The 27,865-nt window shown below is 53.5% G+C and overlaps 9 protein-coding genes across 9 annotated transcripts; 4 read left to right on the plus strand and 5 right to left on the minus strand.

Moving 5' to 3' along the window:
- Positions 1–246: 246 nt before the first annotated feature.
- Positions 247–780, minus strand: CPAR01_15469 (uncharacterized protein; the record flags this gene model as incomplete). Its single annotated transcript, XM_060499718.1, has 1 exon — positions 247–780. One exon carries the CDS (start codon positions 778–780, stop codon positions 247–249), a length of 534 nt encoding a protein of 177 aa, XP_060341718.1.
- A 3,411-nt stretch (positions 781–4,191) lies between these two features.
- Positions 4,192–4,591, plus strand: CPAR01_15470 (RNA polymerase II transcription factor B subunit 5; the record flags this gene model as incomplete). The annotated part of the gene is made up of 3 exons (XM_060499719.1): positions 4,192–4,210; positions 4,307–4,455; positions 4,544–4,591. The coding sequence occupies 3 exons, from the start codon at positions 4,192–4,194 to the stop codon at positions 4,589–4,591; spliced, it is 216 nt and encodes a 71-aa protein (XP_060341719.1).
- Positions 4,592–4,931: 340 nt separating this feature from the next.
- Positions 4,932–6,080, minus strand: CPAR01_15471 (enoyl-CoA hydratase/isomerase; the record flags this gene model as incomplete). The annotated part of the gene is made up of 3 exons (XM_060499720.1): positions 4,932–5,041; positions 5,148–5,531; positions 5,729–6,080. The coding sequence occupies 3 exons, from the start codon at positions 6,078–6,080 to the stop codon at positions 4,932–4,934; spliced, it is 846 nt and encodes a 281-aa protein (XP_060341720.1).
- Positions 6,081–8,370: 2,290 nt separating this feature from the next.
- CPAR01_15472 (uncharacterized protein) lies at positions 8,371–11,070 on the plus strand (the record flags this gene model as incomplete). Its single annotated transcript, XM_060499721.1, has 1 exon — positions 8,371–11,070. The coding sequence occupies one exon, from the start codon at positions 8,371–8,373 to the stop codon at positions 11,068–11,070; it is 2,700 nt and encodes an 899-aa protein (XP_060341721.1).
- A 57-nt stretch (positions 11,071–11,127) lies between these two features.
- On the plus strand, positions 11,128–12,873 carry CPAR01_15473 (uncharacterized protein; the record flags this gene model as incomplete). The annotated part of the gene is made up of 1 exon (XM_060499722.1): positions 11,128–12,873. One exon carries the CDS (start codon positions 11,128–11,130, stop codon positions 12,871–12,873), a length of 1,746 nt encoding a protein of 581 aa, XP_060341722.1.
- Positions 12,874–13,359: 486 nt separating this feature from the next.
- Positions 13,360–16,744, minus strand: CPAR01_15474 (uncharacterized protein; the record flags this gene model as incomplete). The annotated part of the gene is made up of 2 exons (XM_060499723.1): positions 13,360–16,394; positions 16,450–16,744. The coding sequence occupies 2 exons, from the start codon at positions 16,742–16,744 to the stop codon at positions 13,360–13,362; spliced, it is 3,330 nt and encodes a 1,109-aa protein (XP_060341723.1).
- A 2,111-nt stretch (positions 16,745–18,855) lies between these two features.
- On the minus strand, positions 18,856–20,454 carry CPAR01_15475 (DEAD/DEAH box helicase; the record flags this gene model as incomplete). The annotated part of the gene is made up of 4 exons (XM_060499724.1): positions 18,856–19,347; positions 19,400–19,637; positions 19,688–20,173; positions 20,228–20,454. The coding sequence occupies 4 exons, from the start codon at positions 20,452–20,454 to the stop codon at positions 18,856–18,858; spliced, it is 1,443 nt and encodes a 480-aa protein (XP_060341724.1).
- A 1,695-nt stretch (positions 20,455–22,149) lies between these two features.
- Positions 22,150–24,800, plus strand: CPAR01_15476 (uncharacterized protein; the record flags this gene model as incomplete). Its single annotated transcript, XM_060499725.1, has 4 exons — positions 22,150–22,194; positions 22,264–24,043; positions 24,097–24,479; positions 24,528–24,800. The coding sequence occupies 4 exons, from the start codon at positions 22,150–22,152 to the stop codon at positions 24,798–24,800; spliced, it is 2,481 nt and encodes an 826-aa protein (XP_060341725.1).
- A 2,565-nt stretch (positions 24,801–27,365) lies between these two features.
- Positions 27,366–27,770, minus strand: CPAR01_15477 (uncharacterized protein; the record flags this gene model as incomplete). Its single annotated transcript, XM_060499726.1, has 1 exon — positions 27,366–27,770. A coding segment is annotated over one exon (405 nt), but the record flags the coding sequence as incomplete, so codon positions are not given.
- Between the last annotated feature and the right edge of the window lie 95 nt (positions 27,771–27,865).

A 27,865-nucleotide genomic window follows, 5' to 3' on the forward strand; every position in this document is an offset into this window, starting at 1 on the left:
AACGTCTCTCGTAATGAATCGATGCAATGATGTTTGTGATTCTCCTCCCCCCGCTTGTATGCTCTGTGACTTTGATGAAAAAATAGGACCCATTCCCAACTCAAACATGGTATCATTGCTGTGCTTTCCCTTAAACGCCCCTTTTGGTGCCTCGTTGTAACGCCGATGAGTAAAAAAAAAGAAGTGGTGAAAAGTGGGAGCTGATCGGTGTTGATAACTCCCAGTGGTGGTGGGTGCGTGATGGTATTAGTGCCTAGTCATCGCCGTAGGCGGGCTGGTAACGGCAGGCGGCGGAGTCGAAGAAGACGTGGAGCCGGTGGCTGTGCCGTAATCCGGAGGCAGAGAGCCACGGCCGACGCCTGCTGTGCCGCCGATGGGCGGGGGCGGAGGCATGGCACCTCTCGCGGTGTGCTCGACATGGTGTGCCATCTCGAAGCTACCCTCACGAGCGTAAGCCTGACCCGGCTTCGCCTTGGGCTCATAGGCTGGAGGGGCTTCACCGAACTCGTCCAGGCCCTCATCGCTACGAGTGGTCCAGGCCCAGCGGCCGTTTCTCGACGACCGCTGACCTCTTTGGCGATTCGCTTCTAAGTCGCGGCGGGGCCAGGGACGTTGCAGGCCGAGCTTGCGGAGACGGCGGCGGCGTTGAAATTGAACAAGAGTTGCGATGATGCCGAGGGCGAGGAAGACGATGAGCGGCGTGAGAATCCAAGTGTAAGGCATGTTGGAGAGCGAGTATGAGCTGCCAGTACTGCCGAGGGAACCATCAGAAGAAGACATGATGGATGTTGGTGGTTGGTAAAGCGAATGAGGGGTTGGCTGAGTAGAAGAGAGCGAATGACCAGAGATCGTCGAGCTCGGAGATCCGCGATTGGAGGTTCAAGTAGGCGTGGCAGGAGCGATGACTGCCAATCGATGGGTTTTGTGGTGAACGAGAGTTTTTTTTTTTCTTTCGCTCGATATGCCGAGATGACTTTGCGTCGTTGACTATTCTTGGGACCGAAGGGAAGGATCCTTGGCGCCGTATTGAACGGAACTACAAAGGCGTAGATGTCGAAACAGGGAAATAGTCGAGGTAGCTATGGTGGTGCAAGGGCGAGACGTTGGTCTTTCACGTCATCATAGCGTGGCTCAGATTTGGCGGGAATTCGCTAGTGCTGTCTCGATCCAGCAAGCTTTTTGACAGCTGGTGAGCCTATGGCAGGTGCGGTGGAGCGGATTGAACAGAACAAGCTGCAGGAGCCAGGCCGGGAGATACGGGAAGGTGACGAGCTGGTGGGAAGACGTGGAGGCTGGACTCGAGAAGTTCGGGGAGATCGGGCGCTTGATGGGTTGGTGGTTGACGCAAGCAAGGAGGGAGCTTGCGGGTTATGATGATCTAATGGGGTTCGTATCGCCACTGGTTGGTGGATAAGTCGGGTCCAATTGTTTTCTTGTCTTGATTACAGGTCGCCGGGGGAATGCAGATCGTTGCAGCACTGTCGATGTCTGGAGAGAGATCGATTGGTTGGAAGTTTGACGTTCAAGGGAGGGAGAGACAGCGTAACAAAAGATTGGAAAGAAAAGAAAGGAAAAGCAGAGCGAAAGTTGAAGGGAGAGAAGAGTGTTTTTCTGAGAAGAAATGGTGGCGGGGGGAGATATTGGATATTTGGCTGTAAAATGCCAAACACGACTCAATAGCGGAGTAGGTGAAAGTGGGCAGGGGCTGGAAGGAAGGACCCGAGAAATGAAGCAACGCGGGCGGGCAAGGCAGGCTGGCTGGATGTCCAAATGCGTGGCGGTGTCGTGGTGGTGAGGCCGGGAAATGGCTGGTGTTCCAAGGTTAGGTTGGGGTTGTTCTGTAGGGCGAGACAAGGTTGGCCAGGTAGTGTATGCGTACGGAGTACCTAGGAGGGTTTTGGATGTGCGATTTTCGTATCCGATAGCTCGCGGATACAAGGTCGGAGGGAAGCTACTTTTAATTAAAGAACGGTAGCCAGGCACAGGAGGGCCGAGGAGTAGTAGGCTAACGATGCCCTGGGAATGGATTAAAAAGACGAGACGGCGATGGGCCTAGGGCGCAAGAGGAATGGCCGACGACCTCGGGAACGGCGTGCGAATGCGGACGGCTCCCGTGTGCGATTGCGAAGGGTGCGTTACTGGCGGCTGCACTGCATAAAAAGGTAGAACCAGACAGAATAACCAAGGGTTTAGGACTTCAAGAGACGACAGCCGAGGGATAAAGATGGGGTGAAAAGAAGAGGGAGGGAGGGAGGGAGCAGATGGGAGGATGTATTTGGGACGAAGGGATGCGACGGCTGGACTCTATTGATGAGCTACGGATTCGCCGTTCACGATGCTATGTGCGTATTTCCGTAAGCTATGACTACGGATGCTTTCGTAGTGGCCGCGCAAATATTTGCACGTCAAGTGTCAAGTGTAGTGTCGAGGGTGATTACATGCAGCTGGTGAGGATAATTTACTCCGTAACCAGTGGACAGCTGCATGTGCAATGCCAAATGTGGACGCGGGAATCAGCGTTGCATGTCCTCTGGAGAACGGGGGCTGCGACGACGAGGAGCCAGTCAAGCAAGTCAAGATTTCAACCCCCCGTCAAACAGGAGGCACCCCTGACGACGCGATGCCAATCCTTAGGGGCAGCCTTGGCTACTTTTTTGGGGATCGCACGTCATGAGCAACATGGCCGCAGTATCGTGTTGAGCAGGGCAACGTCTGCATCGATTGTTGAAGAGATGAACGTGTCCACCGGCCGAGTGCGAAACGGCGAAACAGAGAAACATACCTTAGGTAAGGAAGGTGTGTGTAGAGTCGCTCTTGCATCTGACGGGCACGGATACGTCGGCTGCTTACGTGTTCTGCCATTGCGAAGGCATTCGTACCTTCCTCGGGCCCTTCACCTCTTGCAGTTGGATGCTTGCAGGACCTGGAAGTTTGGGATCCCAGGACGAGATTCGGGACAGGTACCTCTTCTGCCCGCCCTGCATGGCGGCTCTGTGAGGTACCCACATCCGAGGTTCTCCGTCTCCTCCCAGGTGCAGCAGCTGGTGCATCCCGTCGGACTTGGCTTTCCCACTTTCCCTTCCTCGGGCGCCTTCCTTCAGCGTGCTGCGTCGGCCAAAATAAGGAAACTCTCACAATCTCCATCGTGACTCGCTGACACCTCGCACATCGCGGCTGTTTCAGAGACTCCTCGCTTCGTTCCAAATCGCATATCCTACCGCATGTCAAACGGAAAGGCAAAAAAGAAAGAACAAAAAAAATCTAAACTTTTGCAAACAATTATGCAAACACAAACACATGCAGGAGTTCCTCTACCTTATTAGCATTATTTCAAGAGTCCGTAAACATCCGTTCGACTGGGATGGGGGCGGCCGCAGCCCACAGCCCGCAGGCTCAAATCCAGTTCGACCGATTCGCACTCGGGAATTTGTAGACAGTTGAGAGACAAAAAGACCACAGAGCAAACGCGCTCACGATACCTTGTCTTGCCTGCGACCCGAAGCTTCAAACCTCTTCATTAAACTCGCCTCGGTATTTCCGTTTGGGAAATGTGTATTAGAGTGGCCAGGTTGAGCCCGGTTGACCGTTGAGCATTCGATGAGGAAAAGGCTCTCGATTGACGGCGAGCTGCAGCTTACAGTCAGTCACTGGATGCAAAATTTGCAAAGCATACTCGACCAACAGTCAGCTCCTGCATTCCAGGAATCAGTTGCCCTCTTTGTCAATTCCAAAAGAACTGTCTAGCGACTCGCGAGAAAATCTGTCAAAGTCGGGTTTTTGATTGCTTCTGTTCACGCGACCCTAGAGAAAAGAGGGTTCAGATGAGGTGTCAAGGGTCCGGACAGGGGTGCTTAAATTGGCCCTTGCACATCAGGACCGGATGGAGAGCTTGACTTGGATTCGACGGCCTGAGGCTGCTGTGAGGCAAGCACACTGGTGGATTCTGGGCAAACCAGGCACCAAAAGCAAGACACCTGGTTGGTCGACCAGTGCCCCACTTGTTCTCTTCCAAATGTCATCGCCAACTCCAGGCAACTCATCGTCACTGCTTCGTCCACCTCAGCAGCGAAGCAGGTAATTACGGATACCTCACGTTAGGCTCGCTTAAACACAGATATGTGTGAATAGCGTCACTGCGTCCGCACATAACTCACTTCACCCCTTGCCTACCTCGCCAACGAAACCGCCAGGATGCCCCGCGCCATCAGAGGTAAGATGTCTCCCACCACATGCTTGCCCTCTCTGCCCAGCCGCCCTTCCCCAGATATTCCTCTGGCCTACTAACATTCCCGCCCCGCCTTTCCAGGAGTACTCATCGAGTGCGACCCCTCCATCAAGTCCATCATCGTCAATATCGACTCCAACAACCATGACTACATCATTGAGGATCTCGACGACCAGCACGTCGTTGTCAAGGAGAACATGGTTGGTTTGCTCAAGAGACAGCTTGATGAGGTTAGTGACCCCTTTTATTGTTCTACATACACACGAATATATCATATGTGTATATATCAGACACGTCATTGACACACGTAACTTGCAGAGGTTAAAGGAGACCCAGCAGCCCGATGAGAGTTCAGACTCTGATTGAGCGCCCACGCAGTCGGTGTATCAATTGTCTTTACTGTACATGCCTTCATTTGCTTCCGACTGCTCTTCTACTGTGTCCTAGAGACAATCGTCTCCAAAATTCTGGCTGCCATGTGCCTATCGCTGTGCTTTTCGCCGCCGCAGCAGCATTCCGTCATGTCATCTTGAGTATCATGGCGCGTGTATAATGTATGGTTTGTAGGAGGGGATCACGATCCGTCCCCTGACCCGGGAATGTCTGTAGGAATGGAATCCAAATTGCTTCACACGAGGCTGCATCATTGTGGCAATTCCACAAAAGGGAAGGGTTGACACACGTTTGTCTACCTAAAGGGAGCTGACTAGAGCTTCTCAAAAGTAGGCTTCTTCTTCTGCAACCCGGACATCAGGGCAGTCTTGGTATCGCTTGATTGAAGCATGGCAGCGTTCCAAATAGTAGTGTACCGCAAGTCTAGAGCCACACAGTCAGCAAAGTCAATGAAGAAACAAAGCCCAATTCAGGGTAGTGGAGAATATAAATGGGCATAGCCATTCCCCAAAATGGAATGTTAACTTACTCTCCGCAACAGAGTGATCTCTCGCATGGTTCAACAGTTCCTTGGTACCCTGCACCGCAACAGGACTCTTGCTGGCGACGAACTCGGCCCACTTCGTTCCCGCAGCGACGGCCGCGTCCTTGGAGTCGTGCACCTGGCTGACGAAGCCCACGGCGAGCGCCTCGTTGGCCGAGAAGTCCCGCGCCGAGAGGCAGACGTCTTTCACCCACGACGTGGACCCGACGAGCTTGGGCAGCCGGCTGAGAGTGCCGAGGTCGGCGGCGAGGCCGATGTCTACTTCTTTTACGGCGAAGCGGGTGTTGCGCGCGGCGATGCGTACGTCGGCGCAGCATGAGATGTCGATGGCGATGCCGATTGAGATTCCGTGGAGGACGCAGACGACGGCTGGGGGGTGAGTGTTAGCTTAAATGTTTTATCGTTCTCATAGACTGGTGTGGATTTGGATTTGGGTATTATGAAGCATGTCCACGTTCATATTGAGAACCATCAAGGCCATATCAAAAACGAGCAGAACGAGAAACCTTGCGCCATAAAAGGTACAACTCAGAGTTTCAAACATAATAAATAGAAAGGTTACATACGCTTCTCACACTTCTCCACGGCAGCGATAGCATCCTGGAACTCGGTAATGTGACGGCGCATGTTCGTTGCGTAGCGGGCCGGGTCGCCGCCGAGGTCCGCGCCGAGGGGGCTGTTGACGGCGTCCTGGACGTCGAGGCCGGCGGAGAAGGCGCGGTCACCGGCGCCGGAGAGGACGACGGCGCGGACGTCCGGGTCATGGCTGAGGCGGTCAAAGACGGTGGCGAACTCGCGCCATACGGGCTCTGAGAAGGCGTTGAGCTTCTGCGGGCGGTTGATCTCGACGTGGGCTACGAAGGGGGAAGGGGAGGTGACGAGGAAGTGGGTGTAGGTGTAGTCTTTGAAGGGTGCCATTGTGTTGTTTGTTTGTATGTAGGCCTTTGTATGTGTGATGTGAGGTGAGTGAGCGGAAGGGTTTGCCTTTGGTGAGGTTTTCGTGGTGAGAGGGGTGAGGCGGAGAGCTGGATGAGACTACCAATGTGAAGATGTTCAAATCAAGGTACGCAAATGGCCAGGGTGATAATGTGAGTATGCCTGAGTTCGTAGCCCGGCGATGCTTAGGATGAGCGTGGTAGAGTTGAAAGTGAATCTCACTCAAATGTACAGATGACAGGATGTTGCGAATGCGATGATGAAGTTTCGAAGAGGCTGACTGGACGGGGGGCTGGCCGAGTTGCCGAGGCACGTCTCGCAGGCGTTTTCCCTGACCCGACCGAGGGGTGGCCCCGCCTGATCTGGGGTAAACGCTGCACACGCCGGGGTGGGGTTATTGATTGCACTTCTTTTTTTTTTTTTTTTTGCTTCTGACAACACAAAGTGATCTTATGTAATGAACACATTTCGAGGTCTCTTGCTGTTCGAGGCGGGATCTCAACTCGGGTGTCAATGGATCTTTTGAACTAGGTGAATGGTTTCATTCGGAGCGAATTCCTGGATGTATGAGTCTTCTCTATATCTCGGCTTCGAAACATCGGCTGTGCTCAATCGGCCTTCCCGAGGCAATGAGCGTCGCGCCCTCTAGAATGAGAAGACTTCGCCCTTCATTTGATCTGATTATCAAGTCATAGTTGGTTTCTGGCTCTCGGCTCATTCTATCAACAAGTCTCGTTGTCCAATCTGCGCGGCTGACTTCACCTTTCGGGCTCAGCTAAAGGAGGTTGCTGGGCATTTCTTAACCAGAAATCAAGCTTCGTTGGATTCCATTGCGTTGCATCATCCTCGAACTGATCTGCTAGGATGAATAAACGACGTGAACAAGTCAAGCCGCAGTCATCAACCATGCTAGTGCTTTCTAGGGGTGCCAAACTGCCTCAGCCCCTCACCAAGTCGGCTCGCACTGCATCACTGGGTGGGAGTTCTGGCCGGATGACTCACGCTGCAACCCCAGACCACCAACAGCTTGGCGTTTTATAGGATGTACACAACAATATTCGAGGCCGTCTCCTTACATCGATGGCCTTGATAAGAGTCCTCGTGTTGGAATATGGAAATGAAGAGGGAGGTTGGACAAAGTACTAGAGCAAAGTCTCGAGGAAATGATTACTTACACAAGTTTTGCTATATGCTGCTTGTTCAATACTAGTAAGGCTTATGCCGAGCCTTGAGTGTTCTTTGAAGCAGAACCTGAAGACAAGTCAGCGACCAGTCTCCTATACAGCCATGTCCTAAGTAGTACAGAGTCTGAATATCCAGGAAATCAGATTAGAGGCGAAACCGGTGCCATAGACGATATCCTCATTGTAAGTTCAGTACGGCGAGTGAATGTCCATTATCATCATCTCTTGGAGTATCTCATGTATGGGAAGGGAACGGGGCTCACTAACCTTCCTCAATAACTTCTTCGATGGACTCATTGCTGTGCCACTCGTAATTTTCATGTCAAAGGTGCGCTTTGAAGGCGTTTTATATAAGTGACTGTCCATGTGGCTACATCACAAGCTCTCCCGGTTGATTTGAGGTATCGCCAGTAAACTAAGACTTGAGTAGTTAGTGGAGGGTCGGACCCGGGAGCCAAGGGGCTCGCCGTATGAGTCAACCGGTCAACGAACCAATGCTCGTCTGTCCAAGCAAGGCTGTCCCACGTCTATTGTTGCCATCAAAGGTTGCGAGTTGGCAATCACCGAGCACCTTCATCACCGGGTGAAAACGTAGTGCATGATCAACAACAGCATACATGTATTATAACAGCGCAACACAACAGCAGAACGCAATGAGGGTTGTTATCCTAATGTATCCATGTACTTTCAATCTCCAGAAAAGCATACATGTACTTCATTGCCGTCCAGATCTTTGGAGCAAGATAGATACCTAGTACAACATGATTCAAAAGCTGGGATGGAAGGTACGGTTCAACAGGTACCCCCTCCTCGTCTTCAGATTGTCATCATTTTTACTTGGCGGAAGGAGCCTACCCGACCAAATTTCGGTGCTTGCAGAAGGCACAAGGAAGAGTGACAATGACTACATGCGCTGTCAATAGATCGGCCCTCCGATTTTGTCGTCAGCACCACTATCCTCTCGACAACCTCCCCAGTTCCTTGGCCTCCTATCAAAAGGAACTTCCCTAGAATCACGCCACCTCCACACGGAGGATTTATCATTACTGCGCTTATCAAATGCTCATGCATCCCATTTTTTGAACTTCATGTCTAAGGCCACAAGGACTCGGTCTCTGACGCCACCGACCGAAGTCCAGCGGCTGACGGACCCCAGAACGTCGACTTACAAGCAAACGGCTCTGCGACGCTACAATTCCGCAGAAAAGCTTGGCAGCAGACCTCGTAGTGTCAGTTCTCGATCTTCAGATTCGCCGCCGACCACTTTCCGACTCGGTTTCTGCTGCCCCTCACAGGCCGAGCTTGCACTGAATCCCAAACCAAAGGAGGAGAAGCCTGCGATGTTATCCAACTTCTTCCATCCGACCAAAGATATCGTACATCGAAATCGAGAGCCATCCAACGCAACCAGAGGAGACTTCGAGGACACACCTCTTCCTAGCGCTCGACCTTCTATGATGGACATATCCCTGAAGAAAACCGAAAAGGACGTCGCTTCAAGCTTTTCTTCGGCGAAAAGTTGTAAATTTCGACATGCACTCCTCAAGACCGCTTCCGGGCGCCCCTTGTTGGTTGACGAAGATTTACCCGTGCCCCCGGTCCTTAGTCGACAAGTCAGCGAAAGCCAATTGCAGAACCCACGAGAAGACATAAAAAGCTTTGAGAACAAGGCAAAGATTGCCATTCCATCGAGAAAGTACTCGCCTTCCCAGTTGCAAGACAATCCTGTACCTACAGTCAGTCAACGTCTCATGGAGACCACGACCAACGTCGACCCTTACTTTCCCCGGGAAACCATCTGCGTTGACCCTCTGATCCATCCGGATGAGTCACATACTAAGGTTCACCACCGTGGTATTCTCAAAGGTGCTGACTTCTGCGACACCGGTGTTCCTGGGCAACCTGTTCCACAGCAACTTGAGAACAGGACTTCTAGCTCTTTTTCTTCTTCTTCGTCATCTCCCTCTTCGGAGGCTGAAATTGTTCTTGCCAAGGTGCGCAGAGCTATGACTGGAGATGATCTTTGTCTCTCTACAGTCAAAGTCACCGTCCCAAAGCACGATGGACACAGTCATGCCATGAAAGTTCGGCCAGCGTTCAATTTACCAACATTTGAGTACCCCAATATAGGTCGCCAACAGCAATCTCCTCCTGGAGTCTCCAAGGTCCGGCCGTTTGACCCAGCCAAGGAACATTTGTTGCCCGAAGGGGATATCAATGGACCGACAGAAATCGAAATCAAAGAGAGCAAGGACAAGCTAACCAATATCCCGGTCTCCAAAGTCCGACCCTTTGCCCAGGAACCCCCTGAGCTGAATCATCATGCTGGACATCAAAGAGTGTCAAAAGTTCGACCCTTCAGTGACGAATCTGATAACGGCAACCAAAAAGACGAGGATGCCTATTTTGCTGTCGGATCAGATGAGTCGGCAACCGAGGGGCCCGGCAGAGTCACTAAGCCACGTTTGGAGAGTACAACTCGCTCCCGAGCAAGCACTATAGACTACAAGCGAACTGCTCAGTGGCTCCGGCATCTACTGAAGAATCCCGAATCTCATACGGCCAAGTTGACGGAAAGACCATCCAAGGCAAAAAGAGCGTTCTATGCTTCTTTGAAGAACTCTCAGGAACAAAGTCCAGTGTCGCGGAAGATGACCCGTCAACCGACGCTTCCAACTACCGAAGTTGAGCAGAATTTCTTCCAAAGCACTTTCGGGGAGCTAGAACGTCTCCTTCAAGAAGCTTTGGCACTGGCTTCTCGGGTTGCTGACGACGAAGAGGCAAAATCTCCAGAGGCTATACAATCTCCGCATGCTGTCTCAAAGGAAGCGGCACCCTATGATTACGCCTCTCAGTTCTCTGACATCGACTTGGATGATGACGGTAAAGCAAAAGGACCACGAAACAAACGCGTTGCTACGTTTCCACATTCCGGGCGGCCTGAAATCCGTGCAGTAGACAATCTCTACCGTACTATCTCTCTCACTCCGCAGACCGCAGAGCTCGAGAGCATGCTTGGTCGTAAGAAGAGTTCAGTTGTCAAGAAAACCAAACGTAGACGCAAATCGCGATCCCGGCAAGCTGGACCTGTGCCAGACAGAGTTTCGAGCAGGAAGAGAAGCAAGAGCGTAAAGAAATCGAAGCGCACAAAGCCGAAGCAGATTGTCGAGCAACTCCCGACAGATTCAGAGTCTAGCATGGACGGATCCAATGACTCCTCTGCAGTCAACTTCCCGACTCGAAATCAAGCTCAAGGAAGCAGCGAGCCAACTCGACCTCGAGCAAGCACGAAACGGGTACCCTTCTTATCCCGCAACACAGGCGAGGACAATCTTCCTCAGGAGGACTTGGGCGGCCGTCCGATCCGCAATCCACGAGGGATCAGCCTACGAGGCAAGTCTCATGTCAGTCTCCGTGGTGTACAGGCATTCAGTCTAGCCAAGTCGAAACGACGTCAACCCATTGCTCGGGACTGGTCACCAGTCCGAAAGAGAGCCATCGCGGCTGTGGCTTGCATCAGTACGGCCCTGATCGGTATGATTGTCGGTATCTATGCCGGCCTAGTACCCTCACTGCAATACTACATCCTAGACACAAGCCACTCGATCATCAACGGCAATGTGGGCTGCTTTCTTGGGATGGCAATTCCCACATTCTTTTGCTGGCCACTTCCTCTGGTTCATGGGCGCAAGCCATACATCACGACTGGGCTGATTCTATCCATGCCACTTCTTTTCCCTCAGGCTTTGGCTGTCAGCGCTCAAAGATTTTACAGCCTCACTGGATAGAGGATGGTGTTATTGGTACCGCGAGGCTTCATGGGTATCTGCCTCGGTTTCGCAAGCATGAATTTCCACTCAATACTTACAGACCTTTTCGGCGCATCTCTCATGAGCAGCAATCCTCATCAAGAGGTTGTGGATGACTCTGATGTAAGGAGGCACGGAGGTGGTATGGGTGTCTGGCTCGGTATCTGGACATGCTGCTACATTGCATCCCTTGGCTTTGGTTTCCTCATTGGCGCCGCGGTGATCGATCAACTCCCACCAGACTCCGGGTTTTATATCAGTATCGCCCTGACCGCAATAGCCCTTTTGCTGAACACTCTATGTCCAGAGGTGCGTCGTTCGGCGTTCCGAAGATCAGTCGTGGAAGTCAGAACTGGCACGGATGTCTCCCGGCGTGTTGCTCGCGGCGAGATCATGATGCATCGTGTTAAAACTGGACCCAAGTGGTGGGGCGAGGAGTTGTATCATGGCGTCGCACTCTGCTTTGAGATGCTTCGACAACCCGGTTTTGCTGTCATGGCCATTTACTCTGGTTGGATTTACGCCCAGGTGGTTCTCATCATCGTCTTGCTGGGATCCCTGACTTCAAGATTTTACCGAATGCGGTCACCCTTTGTCGGGCTCATGGTATCTGCGATAGCATTTGGCGCACTCGCTGCTATCCCATTCCAGAAGGCCAGTTACTTCTCCAGAGCGAGACATACCCAGGTAAACACCAGTCGTATGACATTCGACAAACAGGTAACATGGACATCTCACCTTCTTCGCCGATCCATTTTCGCCATTGGCCTCCCACTGGCTGGGATCGTCTACACATTGGTTTCGACTGGCCCACCAATACATCCGATTGCGCCTGCCATTGTCGCCGCTGCGATCGGCTTTCTTTCGTGCCTGGCAATCTCAGAATGCAATGGACTCATCATGGAAACCTTTGACACTTCGGATCTACAGTCTGGTATGACAGGTCGGCCTCGGGGGAATTCGGACAACGCACAGAAGAGGAAAAATTACTCCGCCTACCCTCGCGTGACTGCAGGATTTGCCGTTTGTCACACCCTGGGGTTCATATTCGCTGCTGGAGCAACTGCACTAGGCGGTATGGCCCAGCGTAACCTCGGTCAGAGAGCAGCAACGGGAGTTGTAGCTGGAATCTTGTTCATTTTGACACTGCTACTGACATTGACTCTGATTCGTTTCAAGGAGGTCACGATCATTCCGGAGAGCAAGACCGAGGCGATGGATAGGTGGACAGCTGCGCGCAGAGAATCTATCAAACGCCGCGACTCGATGCCAACTGGGGTGATGGACGACAAAGATGTCATCGCTGAAGAAGAGCCATGGCGTCCGTTTATTGTTGGTAATCCCACCAGCAAAACACGACGAGTCAACGTCCTCGAGCTCGGTAGTCTGTCACGTTTCACGGAGATCAGGAAGAGGAACAAACTCATAGACGCTAACCAGCACCTGAACCGAGCAGCTTTCGATGCTGGGATAGATGCACTTGACGACCAAATCAGCGATGTCATGAGTGATATCGTTGACGATGTCAAAGACCTTGTGAGAAGAGGTAGTCAGAGGAGTCAAAGAAGCCAACGGAGTCAGCGGAGCCAGCGAAGCCAGCATAACCGGACCTCACGTTCGCGGCGAAACCATCGAAGTGCGACAAGCGATGGAAGTGGACACTCTTCTATTGAGATGACCTCCTTGGAGGACGTCATGTCAGGTGGGCATCGGCCCCGATTGCCTGAGGATGTCTACAATGAACGAGAATGCCTTAGAGGTCAAATGGTCAAGGAAGAATGAGAGACAAGATTGCAGTGCTTCGGTATGAGATAAATGTAGAATTTCCTACGAGCAGAAGAGGCCGTCTCCAGGACGGTATTGCATGAGAGCACCTATAATGACGAGCAGACACTCTTGACGGAAGAAAGACCAAAACTTCGTAGTCAATGTACCTTAGTATACACAATATTGGTAGAAGAGCTAGAATGAAAAACCTTTTTTCGGAAACCAACTCCGGTAATGCAAGCTCATCTGCCGAGTATCTTCATCTACATTCGCCCTCCGTCCATCTTATCAATATTATCAGATCTAAAGAGAGTAGTGAAAAGGAAAGTGCTACGGATACAGATATGCAAAAGAAAATGTCGATAAATATCGTAGAGAGTGTGGGTATAGATAGTTCTTTGTCTTCGTCACGTATAAAAAAGAAAAAAAAATGATGGTTATAATCCTTTCCTGTAGTTCTCGTCCAAGGTGGCACGAGATGCAAGTTTTGTCAACCTTGAATCACTGCACATTTAAGAACAAGTCATCGCCCCGTCGAGTAGGCGTCAGCCTCGGCTGCCAGGTCGGCGTAGCAGGCAAGTGACCACCGCGCCCGGCGCCGCCACCACCGCCAGTCCGGGATGGGAACCCGGGAGGTGTAGGGAAGAGAGCGGCGTCGGGGGAGAGGAGCATATCCGTTCCGTCTCCGTTACCCCCTGGGCGAACGGGTCTCCAGTTGGGACTGTGGCGGAGGCCGGCGTTGGGGAGGGTGAGGGCGGCGGCGCGTTCGGAGCCGAGGCGTTTGGACAGGAGGGAGGATGTTGTTGAGGGGGTTGCGACGGTGGGGGAGGCGGTTGTTGAGGCGGAGGGGGGGCGGATTGTTGGCGGTGGTGGTGGTTGTAGGATTGTCGAGGTTGGTCGGATGGCTTGCGTTGCGATGTGGTGCGGTGATGGGGAGGCGGAGGATGGTCTGTCGGGCAGGGGCTGTTTCGGGGGCGGGGATTTGGGGGGGAGGGGTTGTTGGATGGATTGGCGGTTTGGTTGTTGCTGTGAGAGACGGCGTTGACGTTGTTGGAAGGATTGTTGATTTAGCTGTTGCTGGGGCTGCTGCTGTCTCTGCTGAGGAGGTTGAGGCTGCTGCTGTGATGGGAGACCAGAATAGGGAGCTGGCTTCTGCTGCTGCTGTTGTTGCTGCTGTTGCTGCTGCTGGGCTCGAGGAGGGAGGTTCCCCCAGAGCGCCTTATGGACCGAATTCGGCTGAGGCTCCTGGTTAAGAAATGGCGCCTGTTGGACTTGCGCGGCCTGCGGTTGCGGGTGGATGTCGTCGTTGCGCTCGAGCCTGGGCCGTTTGGGGTTCAGAGGCGGCGGGTAGAGGGGTCTCATCTGCGGCGGCCTCTGGGTTTGCGCGGGCTCCCAGTGGGGCTCTTGCTGGAGGCCTTGGGAATTGTTCCTGTTATCGGAGGAGGAAGAACGGGGAGGAGACGGGGTCACGAGGCGGAGCGAGGGCGACCCGGTGGCGATCCTGCTGGGGTCGGTGACGGGACCGGCTGGGCGGGGGCGAGGGCCGACGGGTTTACGGGGGACGTCGTGGCTGGCCATGTACGGTCCGTTTCGGGACTGTTGCTGCTGCTGCTGTTGCTGCATCATCCCGAGCGTGGGACTGGGCTGTCCGGCGGGAAACGCAGCAAAAGGCCGAGCGGGAGGAGCCAGCAGGCGGAGGTTGTTGTAGCCAGGCTTGGAGCTGGTGCGGCCGGGGATGACGGGGTAGGAGACGGGTGAGTGTCCGACATTTGGGGATCCCCTTGAGGCAGGTGACTCCACGACAGGGGAGAGACCGCTTTGCTCAATCACGGGCTCGGCCTCGCTCGCGACGGAGGACGCGATTGTCGTGGCTGACGCGTGGGAGTCATGGCTGTCAGACCGATGTGGTGGGTTCCCAGCGCCTGTAGATATTGATGCAGCGGGAGGAGGGAAAGGAGCAGTGGCGGACCCTGTGGATTTCGACTTTGATGAGCTGCGGCGGCCGAGAGAGCTACTCCGGCGGCGTGGAGGTTCGGGATGAGAGAACGACATGCTCGGCACCGGGTGGGGAGCTCCAGCAGACGGGGCGCTATTCTGGATAACTGTGTTGGGTCTCGTGGTGGCAGGCGAGTAGACGCTCGAGGTTCGGGATTGGTGAGCCGCAGGCGGGGCGGCAAGGGCACCGGTTCGAGCGATCTCGACAGGCGGAAGAAGAACTGGGGGTGGTGGCATCATCCGGGGACCGGAGGGAGCAACGGGGCTTCCGGCTCCGTGGCCCATGCCCGCAGTCGTGGCCGTGGCAGCGAGCATGGCAGACTCAGCATAGGAGGGCTTCGCTTTGGCGCCACCACCCTGGCTCGCACCCGACGCATCGAGCTCGGCGATCTGTGCCATGTGCGTGGCGCTCTTGGGGTCCCCTAGGACCCAATTGCCGTTCTTGTCAGCTACGTAGTACGTGGCAGACTTGGGAACGTTATTATTGCTTCCCACTGTTGCCGAGGGCGGTCTCCAAATGTTGTTTGAGCGAGCCGAGCGCGCCGAGGTGATAGCGCCGTCCTCTTCAAATTCCGTCATTGTGCTTTCGCGGGCATTGTAGTGGCTCTTTGGAGGCGCTGTGAGCTTGGCCGTCTTGAAAATTTGGGAATTTGTCGGTGCAGATCCGCTTTGGTCCGCCCGAGGGAGCGATGACGGTGTGAGGTCTATCTCAGGAATCTTGAGGGAAAGTACCGGCTTTGGCGACGAGAGAGAAGGCTTGGCTGGGAGGAGACGTGACGTTGGGCGGTTCTGCGCCTGAGGTGGTGGACGGTAGGCAGCTGATGTGCTCTCAGGCCGGGAGACGGCAAGGCCGATCGCGCCGGGCCACCAGCTCATGCGACCGCTTGTCCGGGTACGCGCCGCCGGGGGCTGGCGTAACGGTGGCGGAGAAGGGGATTGCGCATGGTGAACAGGCGGAGAAATGTGAAAGATATTGGCGGGGCCCTCTTGCGGGTGGAATTCCCAAGAGTCCTTCTCTCGCACGGGGAAGAAGCCCGTCTTTTCATCCGGATAGTCCTTTCTGCGCTTGCGGCGGGCGAAGCATATGGCGAGGATGGCAATCCCGAGGGCAGCTGCAATACCGACTGCGAGACCTGCCACTTGAGCGGTGCCCAAGCTCTTGGAGGTGCCGGCGTCAGCGCCCTCAGCTCCTGGGATTGCAGTTGCGGATGCGGAAGGTGTCGCTGTGGAGGATGGCGGCAATGGCGGTGGTGTAACAATGCTATCCGTAGTAGAAGCTTGAGGTACAGTTGAGGTAGCCAACGTCGTAGACGTATTTGGGATGGACGGTGTGCCTGTTGCCGAGATAAGAGTCGTCGGAATCGAAGTCGTGAGATGGCTCGTCGATGTTGATAAGGTGGCCCTTGTGGTTGTCCTTGGGGGAACGAGGATGATACCTCCAGAGGAAGGAATAATCAACGTTGCAATAATGGCTGTGTGTGTGGGCTGAACAGCTCCCGGTTGGTTCGAGCACATCAGGTATGCTGCGTCGATCACAGTCTCTACTGCTTGTTAGAGTTCGTGCCATGATCGATATCAAGAACGCGATTTACGTACGCGGCGCATCACTTTCGCGACAGAAACCTATGCCCTTCTCTGCGACGATACACTGCACAGCACCCTCCCCTAAAGTGAGGCCTGAGAAGCCAACATTGGCACACAGACATTGCAAAGTGGGAGCACTGCCGCAGGTGGAGAGGTCGTAGTTGGCAGTCAAATGAGAACGGAAGCATTCGCGGGCACACGTTGGTACGAATCGCGTAATCTCGCTCGACAGGTTAAACGACGTCGCCGTGGTGAGGGAGGCCGGTAGTATGAGTGAGAGTGTCCAAAGAAGAGGCTTGAGGGCCATTGTACGGGAGCACATCTAAGAAGCCAAGTCAGCGTCGCTATATGTAAGAAGAGACAAAATGTTGCTTACTTGGATGAAGGTCCCATCCTTCATACGGTCTGTTGACAACCAACTAAGTCTGAAGAGGCGTCAGTGAATGGTAGATGCGGGTAGACAAAAAGGTCTGGAAATCAACAGCCTTTAGAGTAGACTGTGTATGAGCCTAATTGGGATGATCGACAAACTGGGGAACGAACCTATTGAGAGTGTGTCCTTATTAGGTTATTAAGAGACGACCCGCATCTCAAGATCGTATAGAATATGAGAGAGTCAAGAAAGTACTGTAGATAGAGTATCACCCGATTATTCCAAGAGTATCAGCTGCGGAAAGATTCAGCCGAGAAGAAGAGACAAGAAAAGAAAGAGGCTATTCCATGCGACCAAAATGCAAAGTGTGTAAAAGAAGAAGCTGAGCAAAAGCTAAAATTGAGAACAGACGGCTTTGGGGGCTCAGCAGCGGGCATGTAACTGTTCATACATGAATGGAGGCGGTCCCAAGAAAGAAGGAGAAAGAAGGTTGACGCGGGCAGAAGGGAACACTGGTGCCTCTTCCGTCATACCCCAAAGAGACACGCTGCCGCTCACTTGGAGGCTCTCGACTTCGACCGCGCTTCGCTTCGCTTTTCCTGTGACTTCATCCGGAAACGCCATAATCTCGTTGCGACAAAAGTGGACGACGGGTAGATAGCCCAATGCCCTGCCTCACTATGCCGCCAACCTGCAGGGTTGGATGCGGTTCCTGCAGTCACGTCCACAGCGGCCCGGTCTGCTCGCGAGCCGCTGCTGGAGATCTCGTTGAAATGACGAAGGCCAGACAATTCGGGGCCTATCCGATTCCGTTTCGGGCGGGTGACACCCCAGCTGGTTGGTTGGGCGAGTCGCTCTATTTTCGTTCTGGGGGGAGGTTTGCAAGTTGCATCTAAGATCCAGAGTTGTGTGGCGGTCCAGGCCAGAATGTAACCCCTGCTGCATACCATCATACCAGACCGAGAAGGTCGAGTACCCAATGAAGATGCACTTGTTGAACAGATGCATATACATTGAGTGGCTGAGGTGCTCCCACATCGCCCCCGAATTTAAGCGCCCAGTCTCCTCCTAAGCGCGGAGGCCGAACAAGAAACCAAAAGACGTTGAAGCGAACCGCCCCGAAAACGGGCGCCAAAACGGCCGATTACATCACGTGATGCAGGTCATAGCCATCGCAGACCAATGAATGATCACACTTAGCCAGACTCAGTAGCCAAGTGTCAGATGTAGTCGCTGGCCAGTTGTTTCTCGATACCCTTCCCATGGTGTGACTGCCTCCTTCGTTTCGAAAATCACAACTTTGAGATTGATGGATGTGATTGACTCTGCAGTCCTCAGACAACAAGAGTTCTTCATGCGACGTGAGCGAGTCCTGCTGCTCATGACTGGGTACCACGACTGAGCTTGACACGCTCCTCCAACGTAAACATCCGCCATGAGGCATTGATGCGACATACCGACTTGAAGTCACATATAGACCCCAAGCCTTCTCGGGGTCGCTGCACTTGTCTAACTCAGCTCTTATATTTCTGAGTAGAACGCAGCATCGCGGCGGCCGAATAGTGATGCGAACTGCTGCAAGCTAGCCACCCCCAACGCAACCTCGCATCCTACCGACCATCCCGAAGGTCTAATGTATGGTCCCGTTATAACCGCTGATATCAGACCACTGCATGATTGCAGTGAATATCGTTTCCAGAAGAACCGCATACTCTATTGGTGTTTGTTAGCTGATTTCTAGCGAAGCCACCAGGTACGCAGGGTCGAAGGGTGCAAGTCGGCTGATCAGAATGATCAGCCTAAAGATCATTACTAGTTTTCAGGAATTTCCATTGTCTCCGTTCATGGTATCTCATTTTTCGTAGCCTCTGCTGAGAGGCTTATGACCTCATCTGAGGCCTTCCACATTTACACCCTGTCCCAGATTGACAACCATTTTAAAACGGGCCCTCCATAGTCTGAAGTGCCAGATTTATCCGCCGCGGCCCTCCGTTCATATCACGCACTACCTTTCCCTCAACGACCCATTGAGCGATCAATCAGTACTAAGACTTGACGCTGGCATCGGTCGCGCTGGGTGCGAATGCAGCCTTGGCGCGGTTAGACTTGATGACCTTCTGCACGTCTTCCTCGGTCTGGTCCCAGTCGTTGGCATCGAGCTGGACGAGATCAATCTCGTACAAATCTGCGATATTCTTGAGGGCATAGAAACTCTTCTTGTCGTAGACGAAGCTGATGCTCACACCGATACGGCCGAAACGTCCTGTGCGGCCAATGCGGTGCAGGTAGGTCTCAGGGTCAGGCTCCGAATCTCCACGTCCCTTCATGGGGATATCGTAGTTGATGACCATGGAAACACTAGACACATCGATACCGCGGGCCAACACGTTGGTGGTGAGAAGAACCTTGGACTGGCCGGTTCTGAACTCCTCCAAGAGACGATCGCGCTCTGGGCCGTCCTTGGCACCATGGAGGGCGGAAACACGATGGCCGTCTGCCTCCATTCTGCGCTTAATCTCGTCCGCACTTTCACGAGTCTGCATTGTGCGGTTAGTCAGGCTCAAGCTTCCAAGATTACGTCGGTCTTACCTTGACGAAGATGACGGAGGAGCCAATAGTCATAAGACCGTACAGCTTCACCAGCACCTCGTACTTGTCCTGCTCGGTAGGGCAATCGATGTACATCTGAGAAATGCCCTTGACGGTGAGCTCGGTGTGCTTCAAACGGATTTGATCAGCCTTGGGCGCAAACTTCTCAGCGAAGCCCATGACCTTGTCAGGGAAAGTGGCGGAGAACAGAAGGATCTGGATGTCGCGGGGCAGCATGCTGTTATCATTAGCCCAGTTCTCAATAGACATATTCAGAGGTCAACCTACTTCTTAACACGGAGGCACTGCTCGCCCAGACCTTGCTGGTCCAACATGTTGTCGGCCTCGTCAATAACGAGGAGCCGAAGCTTGGAGACATCCAGCTGACGTCTACGGATGATGTCCATGACGGTACCAGGTGTTCCAACAATGACATTGGCTCTGACAGGGGCATTGCGCTCCAAAGCACCAGGAAGAGCTGCAGCAACGTTGAGACCCTCGCAGAACTTGCCGATGTTGCGCACAACGCCCTCAATCTGACGAGCAAGTTCGCGACTGGGAGCCAGCATCAGTGCCTGAGGTTGCTCGAGCTGTGAGAAGTCGACTCGCGACAGGGTAGTAACGACAAAGGCAGCCGTCTTGCCAGTTCCAGATTGCGACTGGGCAATCATGTTCCGAGGGGGATCGGTCAGCATCAAGGGAAGGGCCTTCTCCTGAATCTTGGAGGGCTTTTGGTAGTTGAGGGAAAGAAGACCACGAAGAATCTCATCGCGACTGTACAATCGCGTATTAGAAACCTGCAAGTATTCGACTCGACTGTGCACTCACAGTTTCATTTCGGAAAAGGTTGAGACCGAATAGAGAGTACTGTTCTGGTCGGACTGGAGGTCGCCCAGCTTGACGTCGACATCGTAGGTATTCTCGATAAGGCCAGAGTCTGCAGCTCCGTCGGCCTGAGGGACTTCAGCTTCCTGGGCTTCCTGGACTGCCTGAGTAGCTTCCGGGGCCGCGCCCTCGGCCGGTGGCTCTGTGATGCGACTAGCAAGGTCGGCCATCGTGACTGAGGATAGGCGCGGTCAAGTGTGAGTTCTAAAGGAGAGGCATTAAAAATCGACTATATAGCCAGCTGCAATAGTCGAAAGTCTTACTTGGCGGTTTGTCGAGGGTTGGTGGCAGTCAAAGGGAAGTAGCGGTATGATCAGCCGTCACCTGTGCGGCTTCAACAGCAGGTTAGCGAATGGCAACTTCACGAATCTGGAGAGGAAACTCAATTGGGGAGAGAGAAGGCCGGAAGCAGAACGATGAATTGACTTACATGCGATTGGGCTGGTCTTTCTTTGCGTGGTTGTGTAAACCGGGCAGTTCAGTCGGGGAATTTAGTTTGTTTTGCGATGACGGATTTGGAGCTTCCAAACCAAAATTAATTCTAGGAAGCTACGTCGTCTGTCACTCCTGCCTGTGACTGAGCACTCCAAACCGATGGCGGGGCTACGCGGGGCATTTTTGTCGCCTAACAACCAAGGCCTGAGTCAGGAACGGAAAGCTCACCTTCCTACCGACATTTAACCGGCAAGGGTGGCTCAAGAGTGCGCCTACCTTAGCTGAAGTTGGAGGTAGGTGGCTGAGGTAAGGCAGAAGGAAGGAACCCAGAAGTCATGGCTTCTTCTACCTTAGGTAAGGTACCTGATCATTGATGTACCTTCCATGGTTTTTGGGCGTAGCACGTGACATGACTTCCAATCTGCTACGGCCAAACACATAATTGAGCCCAAGAGCTTCAGGTCATTGGGGTTGCCCTGTTCACGGGCCATTCTTTTCATTGGAGTACGACGTCATTCATGCAATCAGCAGTGTGTGATGTTGATTGAGCCTTGAGGTGAATACCAGCACACGGCATGGAATTATTCAATCTCCGGCGCATCCATCGAGCATAGCAAACCCAGTAGACTTTCGTGCAGCTTGGGGAACCCGAATCCGAAACCCCTGTACTCAGGCACCAATGGCACCAATGAGTGGATTTCGCAGCAGGCGACCGGTCCGCTACCCCACCACAGGCCTCTTCAGCGTGCAAGAACACCCAGAGCATTTGCGCCCCCTCCAAACCTCCAGCCTCCAGGTACCTTACCTAGTGGACCGAGCAGCCGGAGAAACACACCAGTGCAGCAAAGGAAGGTTCCAGTTGGCCAAGGGGAAGAGCTGACGACGTCTCCGTCCGATGTCAATGCCCCCAAGCATCCGACCTCAATGTACCTCTACAGCCAATACACTCGCCAGTGATACATCGAAATTCTTCCAAGGTTTGGTTGTGTGAGCAGCGCAGCATAGCACAGCCTGACCTCTTCTGTCCCTTTGTCACTGATGAAGATCATCGTCTCGCCGAACCTCTAACCCACCCGTGTCACCAAGGTGAGGCATACACCTTTATCTCAGGTATTCGCTGTACATATCATTCGGGCGGCCTGCGCCTCCTGCTAGCATTCATCTACTCTTTCTGCCCAGTTTTCTCCCAGTTTTAACCGTTTTGGCGGGGTTAGCCTTATACGACTGCTCCCCCACCGCCGACCTCCTGCTCGGGCCGCAGCCCACCGTTGGCGGTTTGTCCTCTTCTTGTTCTCGCTCCTTCGGAGGATTCCATCACGAATCCCTCTCCCGCCTCCTCCCAACAACACCTCTGGCCGCCGCACTCAGTTTAGACTGACCTGTTGGATCCCCAACCTTTGCATGCTGTTTCAACAGCATAAGTCTGGACAATGGCGGACGTAGATGTTGCGCCGACCTTCGGCGCTGAGCTCAAGGTCCGTATTCCGCGCGCAGTTTCCCCCGCGGCTTGGCTTGGCCCCTCCAGACGCTGACATGTCCTTTAGGATGGCTTCAAGCCCGCCAACACTTGGGTTGCTCACGGCATATCCTGGCTCGACGAAATACAGCAGTTCTACCGCGAAAGGAGTGCCATCGAAAAGGAATATGCTGCGAAGCTCAATGCCTTGGCCAAGAAGTACTTCGAAAAGAAAAACAAGAAGTCAGCGCCTCTCAGCGTCGGCGATACCCCCGCCATGACACCAGGTTCTCTCGAAAGCGCTTCCTTGACTACCTGGTCTACGCAGCTTACTACACTCGAATCCCGAGCCGACGAACACGATCGATACGGCAACAACCTCCTCTCTCAAGTGGCTGAACCCCTCAAGTTCCTCGGCACCCGTTTCGAAGAGCTGCGCAAGCGCCATGCCGACTATGCCGGCAAACTCGAACACGAAAGGGACTCTCAATACGCGGACCTGCGCAAGACAAAGGCCAAATACGATGCTGCTTGTCAGGAAGTGGAAAGCAAGCGCAAAAAGTCTGAATCGTCCTTTGACAAGGCCAAAGCGCAGAGCGCCTATCAGCAGCAGATTCTAGACATGAATAACGTCAAGAACACATACTTGATCGCAATCAATGTCACTAACAAGCAAAAAGAGCGGTACTACCATGACTACGTTCCCGAGGTCATGGACAGTCTACAGGACTTGGCTGAGTTCCGTACCATGAAGCTGAATGGTCTGTGGACGGTCGCATCCCAATTGGAAGCGGCTATGCTGGAGAGCAGTAAAGGATTGATGCAAAAGCTAGCAACCGAGATTTCCAGAAACCAGCCTCACCTCGACTCTATGATGTATATCCGTCACAACCTCGGCGCATTCCACGAGCCACCAGACAAGGTTTTTGAGCCTAGTCCCGTATGGCATGACGACGACTTGATGATTGTAGACGAATCCGCCAAGATCTATCTCCGTAACGTACTCAGTAAATCGAAAGCTCATCTCGGAGACCTGCGCAGAGAGGTTGACAAGAAAAGACGGGAGGTTGAGGGTATCAAACGTATAAAGCAAAGAATACGAGAGGGCACCGAGAAGAAGGATGAAGTTCTTGTGGTTACGCAAATTTTCGCCTTGCAGGAAGATCTCCACGCCGTCGACAGGCGGAGAGTGACCGCTGAAGTCGAGACGTCCACCATTACCTCGGCTGTGGGAGATGTGACACTTGGAGCGAAGAACCATAACTTCAAGGCGCAAACCTTCAAGATTCCAACAAATTGCGACCTTTGCGGTGAAAGAATATGGGGATTATCAGCCAAAGGCTTTGACTGCAGGGACTGTGGCTATACGTGTCACAACAAGTGCGAGATGAAGGTTCCAGCCGACTGCCCAGGCGAGCAGACGAAGGATGAACGAAAGAAGCTCAAGGCCGAACGCCAAGAGGCTGCCAACTCGCTGTTGAAACCGACCGCGTCCTCTCCAACCGTCGCAACAGATTCGCCGACCCTAACGAGATCGAATACGATGAACTCCTTGAGTTCAGGATACGCGCATAGCGCACGTCGGTCGATCACTGGGGGCCCGACATCGCCGATAGATGAGGTTCCTCCTGAGCCATCGACACCCCGCCCAGCTGCTCCTGCGTCGACCGTAAGCTCTACTACGGCCCGTAAGAGGGTCATGGCCCCGCCGCCAGCGGCCTATATCAGCGAACTACCTGGTAGCGCGCCGAATGGGTCGGGCTCTCCAGACCAGCAGAAGGGCAAGATGCTCTACACCTTTGAAGCTAGTGGCGACGGTGAAGTATCTGTAGTCGAAGGCCGGGAAGTCACAATGCTAGAACCTGATGGTATGTTTTCATCCTCGCCAGATTTACTCCCATTTGCTAATAAACTTTCAAAGATGGCACTGGCTGGGTCAAGGTGCGCGCAGGATACAAAGAAGGCATTGTGCCCGCCAGCTATGTCGACTGGGCACCACCATCGCCCATGGTCGCGCAGAACACCGGAGCGTCCGCCCGGCCCGAGTCGACGTACTCCAACTCTGGCTCCTCGATTGGGACAGCGGGACCGAAGAAGAAGGGGCCGGCAGTCGCTCCGAAGCGCGGAGCCAAGAAACTCAAGTACGTGGAGGCGTTGTACGAGTACACGGCGCAAAGCGACGCAGAGCACAGCATGACGGAGGGCGAGAGATTTGTCCTCATCAAGGACGATCCGGGCGACGGTTGGGCCGAAGTCGAAAAGGGCGGCGCAACGAAGAGCGTGCCTGCAAGCTACGTCCAGGCAGTCTAGGAGTCGTGTGCTCAGAGACGAAGAAGTTATAGGACGTTGAAGCCGCCTGCGGCGGCGGCGGCGGAGGACATTGTGCTGCGAGACATTCCACGAATGCCGCAGAAGCACGTTACGCAACAAAAGGGGTTTGAGACGGAGAGAGAGGGTGATCGAGAGCCGCCTCGAGCAGCGGATCCTGCGGCAACGTTTTACCCGGAACGCGTGACCAGCGTCCGACTGGTGAAGCGAAATCAGAGCCAGAGAGAGCGGCGGAAATCGAAGCTGGACGATGTCGCTGCGTATCGGAGATCGAGACAACGAAGTAGCATAGGTTAAGGTGCATACATTCAGTGCTCTGTACTCTTTTTTCTACATATAAGTCGGCGGGAGTCGAGTTGGAGCATTAGGAGGGGGCTCAATTCCGGTGGTTTTTTTGAAGTAGTTGAAAATAGCAAAGCATTCTTGTTTTTCGCCCCCATCATTGCGAATAGATTCATTCGCATGGTGTTTCACCGTGTACGTGTGCTAGGTTTGACAGTAATGAAAGTGTTCTGACCACCTTGATAGACAGAAACGTCAAATGTACCTGTCAGTGTCACCAAAAATCCAAAAATTCAGGGCGTCACTGGTGATTCTCATCCCCCCTGCAAGGACTCGGTGGCATCGTCTCCCCTACCAGGAGTTGAGATCGTGGCCCATTCCGTTTGCGGTCAAAAGGCAAAAGGGGAGCGAGCAGAAGGGGGGAAAGGGGATCGGGGAGATCCCAACCGGCCCTCCCGCTGCCAGTAACGCGGGCACCCGCCAGCCAGGGCATGGCCATTCCAGTTCGCTGCAAGAGCCCACGGGCCTTTTGCGGGGTGTGACCTGGAGGATGACGAGGCCCGACGAGTAAGTGTAAAGAAGGAAGAGGGAAATGGCCTGGGCTTGAGAGAACAGAGAAGAGACTGGAGTGTTCTTTACACAAGAATCCGCCAAGGGTCGCTTCTGTAGAGCGTAATCTCTTGAGAGATTTTTTTTTACTTCTTCTGTGCCGCTTGGAAGTGTATGGATAGACTGCAGGAGCCAAGTCTGGCAACTTGGCATGGATTCGGAGTCTCCCAAAAAAGCAAAAGCAAAGCAAACAGTTCGAGGCCAAGGTCAGGCCAAAGGTGAAAAGGACTCCCATGAGTAGTCCATGTCCCCAAGAACGGGCCAAGCACTGGCCAAGCACCAATCAGATGACAGTCGAGGGCGGATAACCCCTGATAAATCCGCTGAAGGGTGTCACACAGAATGGGTGCTGCGTGCAGAAGATGGAGGGGTGAAGGGGGGTAATTTGGGATGAATCGAGGATGCAATTTCTTGTGCCCAAGGGCTGCATTTGTTTCCTGCGACTGCGAAATTTTGGCGGCTTGGACGCCGTATGCCTGCAAGCTGTAAGGCAAAGTCGGTCAGGGTTCACTGCCAAAATTCCAAGCAGGGAAGACGGACGAGGCGACTGAATGGAAACAGCTGACCAGACGCCGTTTCATTTGAAGAGATGGCTGGCCGCCTTTTCAACTTGGATAAGTGGCCTGCGTCATGTCCGGGGGAAGTGGGCAGACGGACCGAACAGAGAGAAACGGAGAGAGATTCAGTTTATTTGTATCCAGTCCTGGATTGATTGGCCGCGATATGTGTTCTTTTTCTGGTAACAACGATCAGGCAAAGACCCAGGCAAAAGATTTCAATCTAATCGGTAGCACGTCGAGGTTGGTCTGAAACTGGGCACCTTGAAATGGGCGGGACTGACGTAGTGGAACCCACGACGTTGGACTCGAAATATGATCATCGATCGGATAATTTCTCGTCTGCATCAGTGCATGGGCTCGTGGAGTGGTCGTAGCCTCGTAGGTCGCAGTCCGAACGGGGGATGGTGATAATTGTATCCTGATCCGTACAGATAGGCCAAAGGGATTGGACTCGAGCAGATTGGTGTACGCAGTACCGTTCTGCGTCTGGGCTTCAAAGTTCAATCTACTCGGCATCAAACGGCAGCAGAGTTGCGATAGACCTGAGAATGAGACCAGACCGGGCCGGGGTGGAGGTTGGGTCTCGGTGGGCGGTGGCAGTGTTGACGTGGACTTCGCGGCGCGGCATTCTTTAGATCGCCGGCGAAGCGAAGTGAGTCTTGCTATGGCCGTTTCTTAGCTGCATGGTCTTTCTCTTGGAGCTTTCTTGAGATCATTTCTCTCGCGTTGGAGGTCGGTCTTGGCCAATTGAAGGAGATGTTTGAGGATTTTCTCGGTGGCCGAAGTGGAGGAAACTGGATAGAAGGTCGAGAACTAGTTGCAGACTGCAGTTGGTGTGCAGGTGTGGTGCCAGTGGATTGTGGTGGTGGTGGTGACGAGAGGACGCGGAATCGGAAGGCAGGGACTGGCAGGGGCGCTCCCTACCTCCATTGATCGCTGTGGCAGTGCATGGAATGTCGTTTTTGACTGGGGCAAAGAATGGGGATTGATCTCCACTTTCTGACTGGCGGCTGGGTCGTAATGTCTCTGTCGGCATGCAAAAAAAGGGGTGTAGGGTGGGTGAGACCGTGAGACGGACATGCTTGGGGCCATGAGCACATGGGATTGAGTGAGTACTGTAGCCAAGTACCTACCACCTTGAGGATTGAATTTTGGTCGGTGGGTCTTTGTTATCGTGATTGTCGTCAGATGGATAGATGATGCCCTGCCTCGTGGAGTTGGAATTTCAAGTACATAGTAGCGGCAAGCCGGCAGCAGTAAAAGGCAATGGTGCTTCGATGGTGTGTGGGGAAATTCGTGTTCTTTTTTCGTACGGAGGCGTGTTTATGGCTGTGGCGATTAAAGGCACAGATACCTACTCAACAAGAGTTTTTTGGGATACGAGCCAAACCGGAAAGAAAGAAAAAACACATCAGGTACGAATGGCTGAGTGAGACTGGCACTGGGAGGCGGCGTGACGGCCAAGCGGCTCAGCGGCATTGGAAGGGATGCTGATAAGCAGTGCTACTAGTTCGTAGCGTCTCGCTGCCTCGAAAAAGGCTGGTTCCAAAGGCGATCGTCGTTTTTGTTGCGTTTCAGCGGGTTCGACCAGGCGACTTGAAGCAATGGGGATGGAATAATAGGATTGTTTCCAAGGTGCGACGGATGGGGAATAGAGCAAAATGTGCTGCCTCTCTTTCTGGTACCCATACGGAGTAGAGCGTGAGAGAGCCAAACGGGCCACGGCAAGTCGCAAGGCGGTGGTTTGTCGACGACGTGGACAAAAAGCCTGTGCCCAGACGCGCCGGTGCAACGCGCCCAGAGACGGACGCTGGACGACCTGACAGAATTACATCACCAATAATCTTTCTGCCCGTGTTTACAATACACAACCTGATCAAATTGAGCAAGATGGGGTGTGGCTTTAGGAAG

The sequence above is a fragment of the Colletotrichum paranaense genome, assembly GCF_030867605.1.
Source record: "Colletotrichum paranaense strain IMI 384185 chromosome Unknown Scaffold_19.1, whole genome shotgun sequence".
NCBI classification, from domain to species: Eukaryota; Fungi; Ascomycota; class Sordariomycetes; order Glomerellales; family Glomerellaceae; genus Colletotrichum; species Colletotrichum paranaense.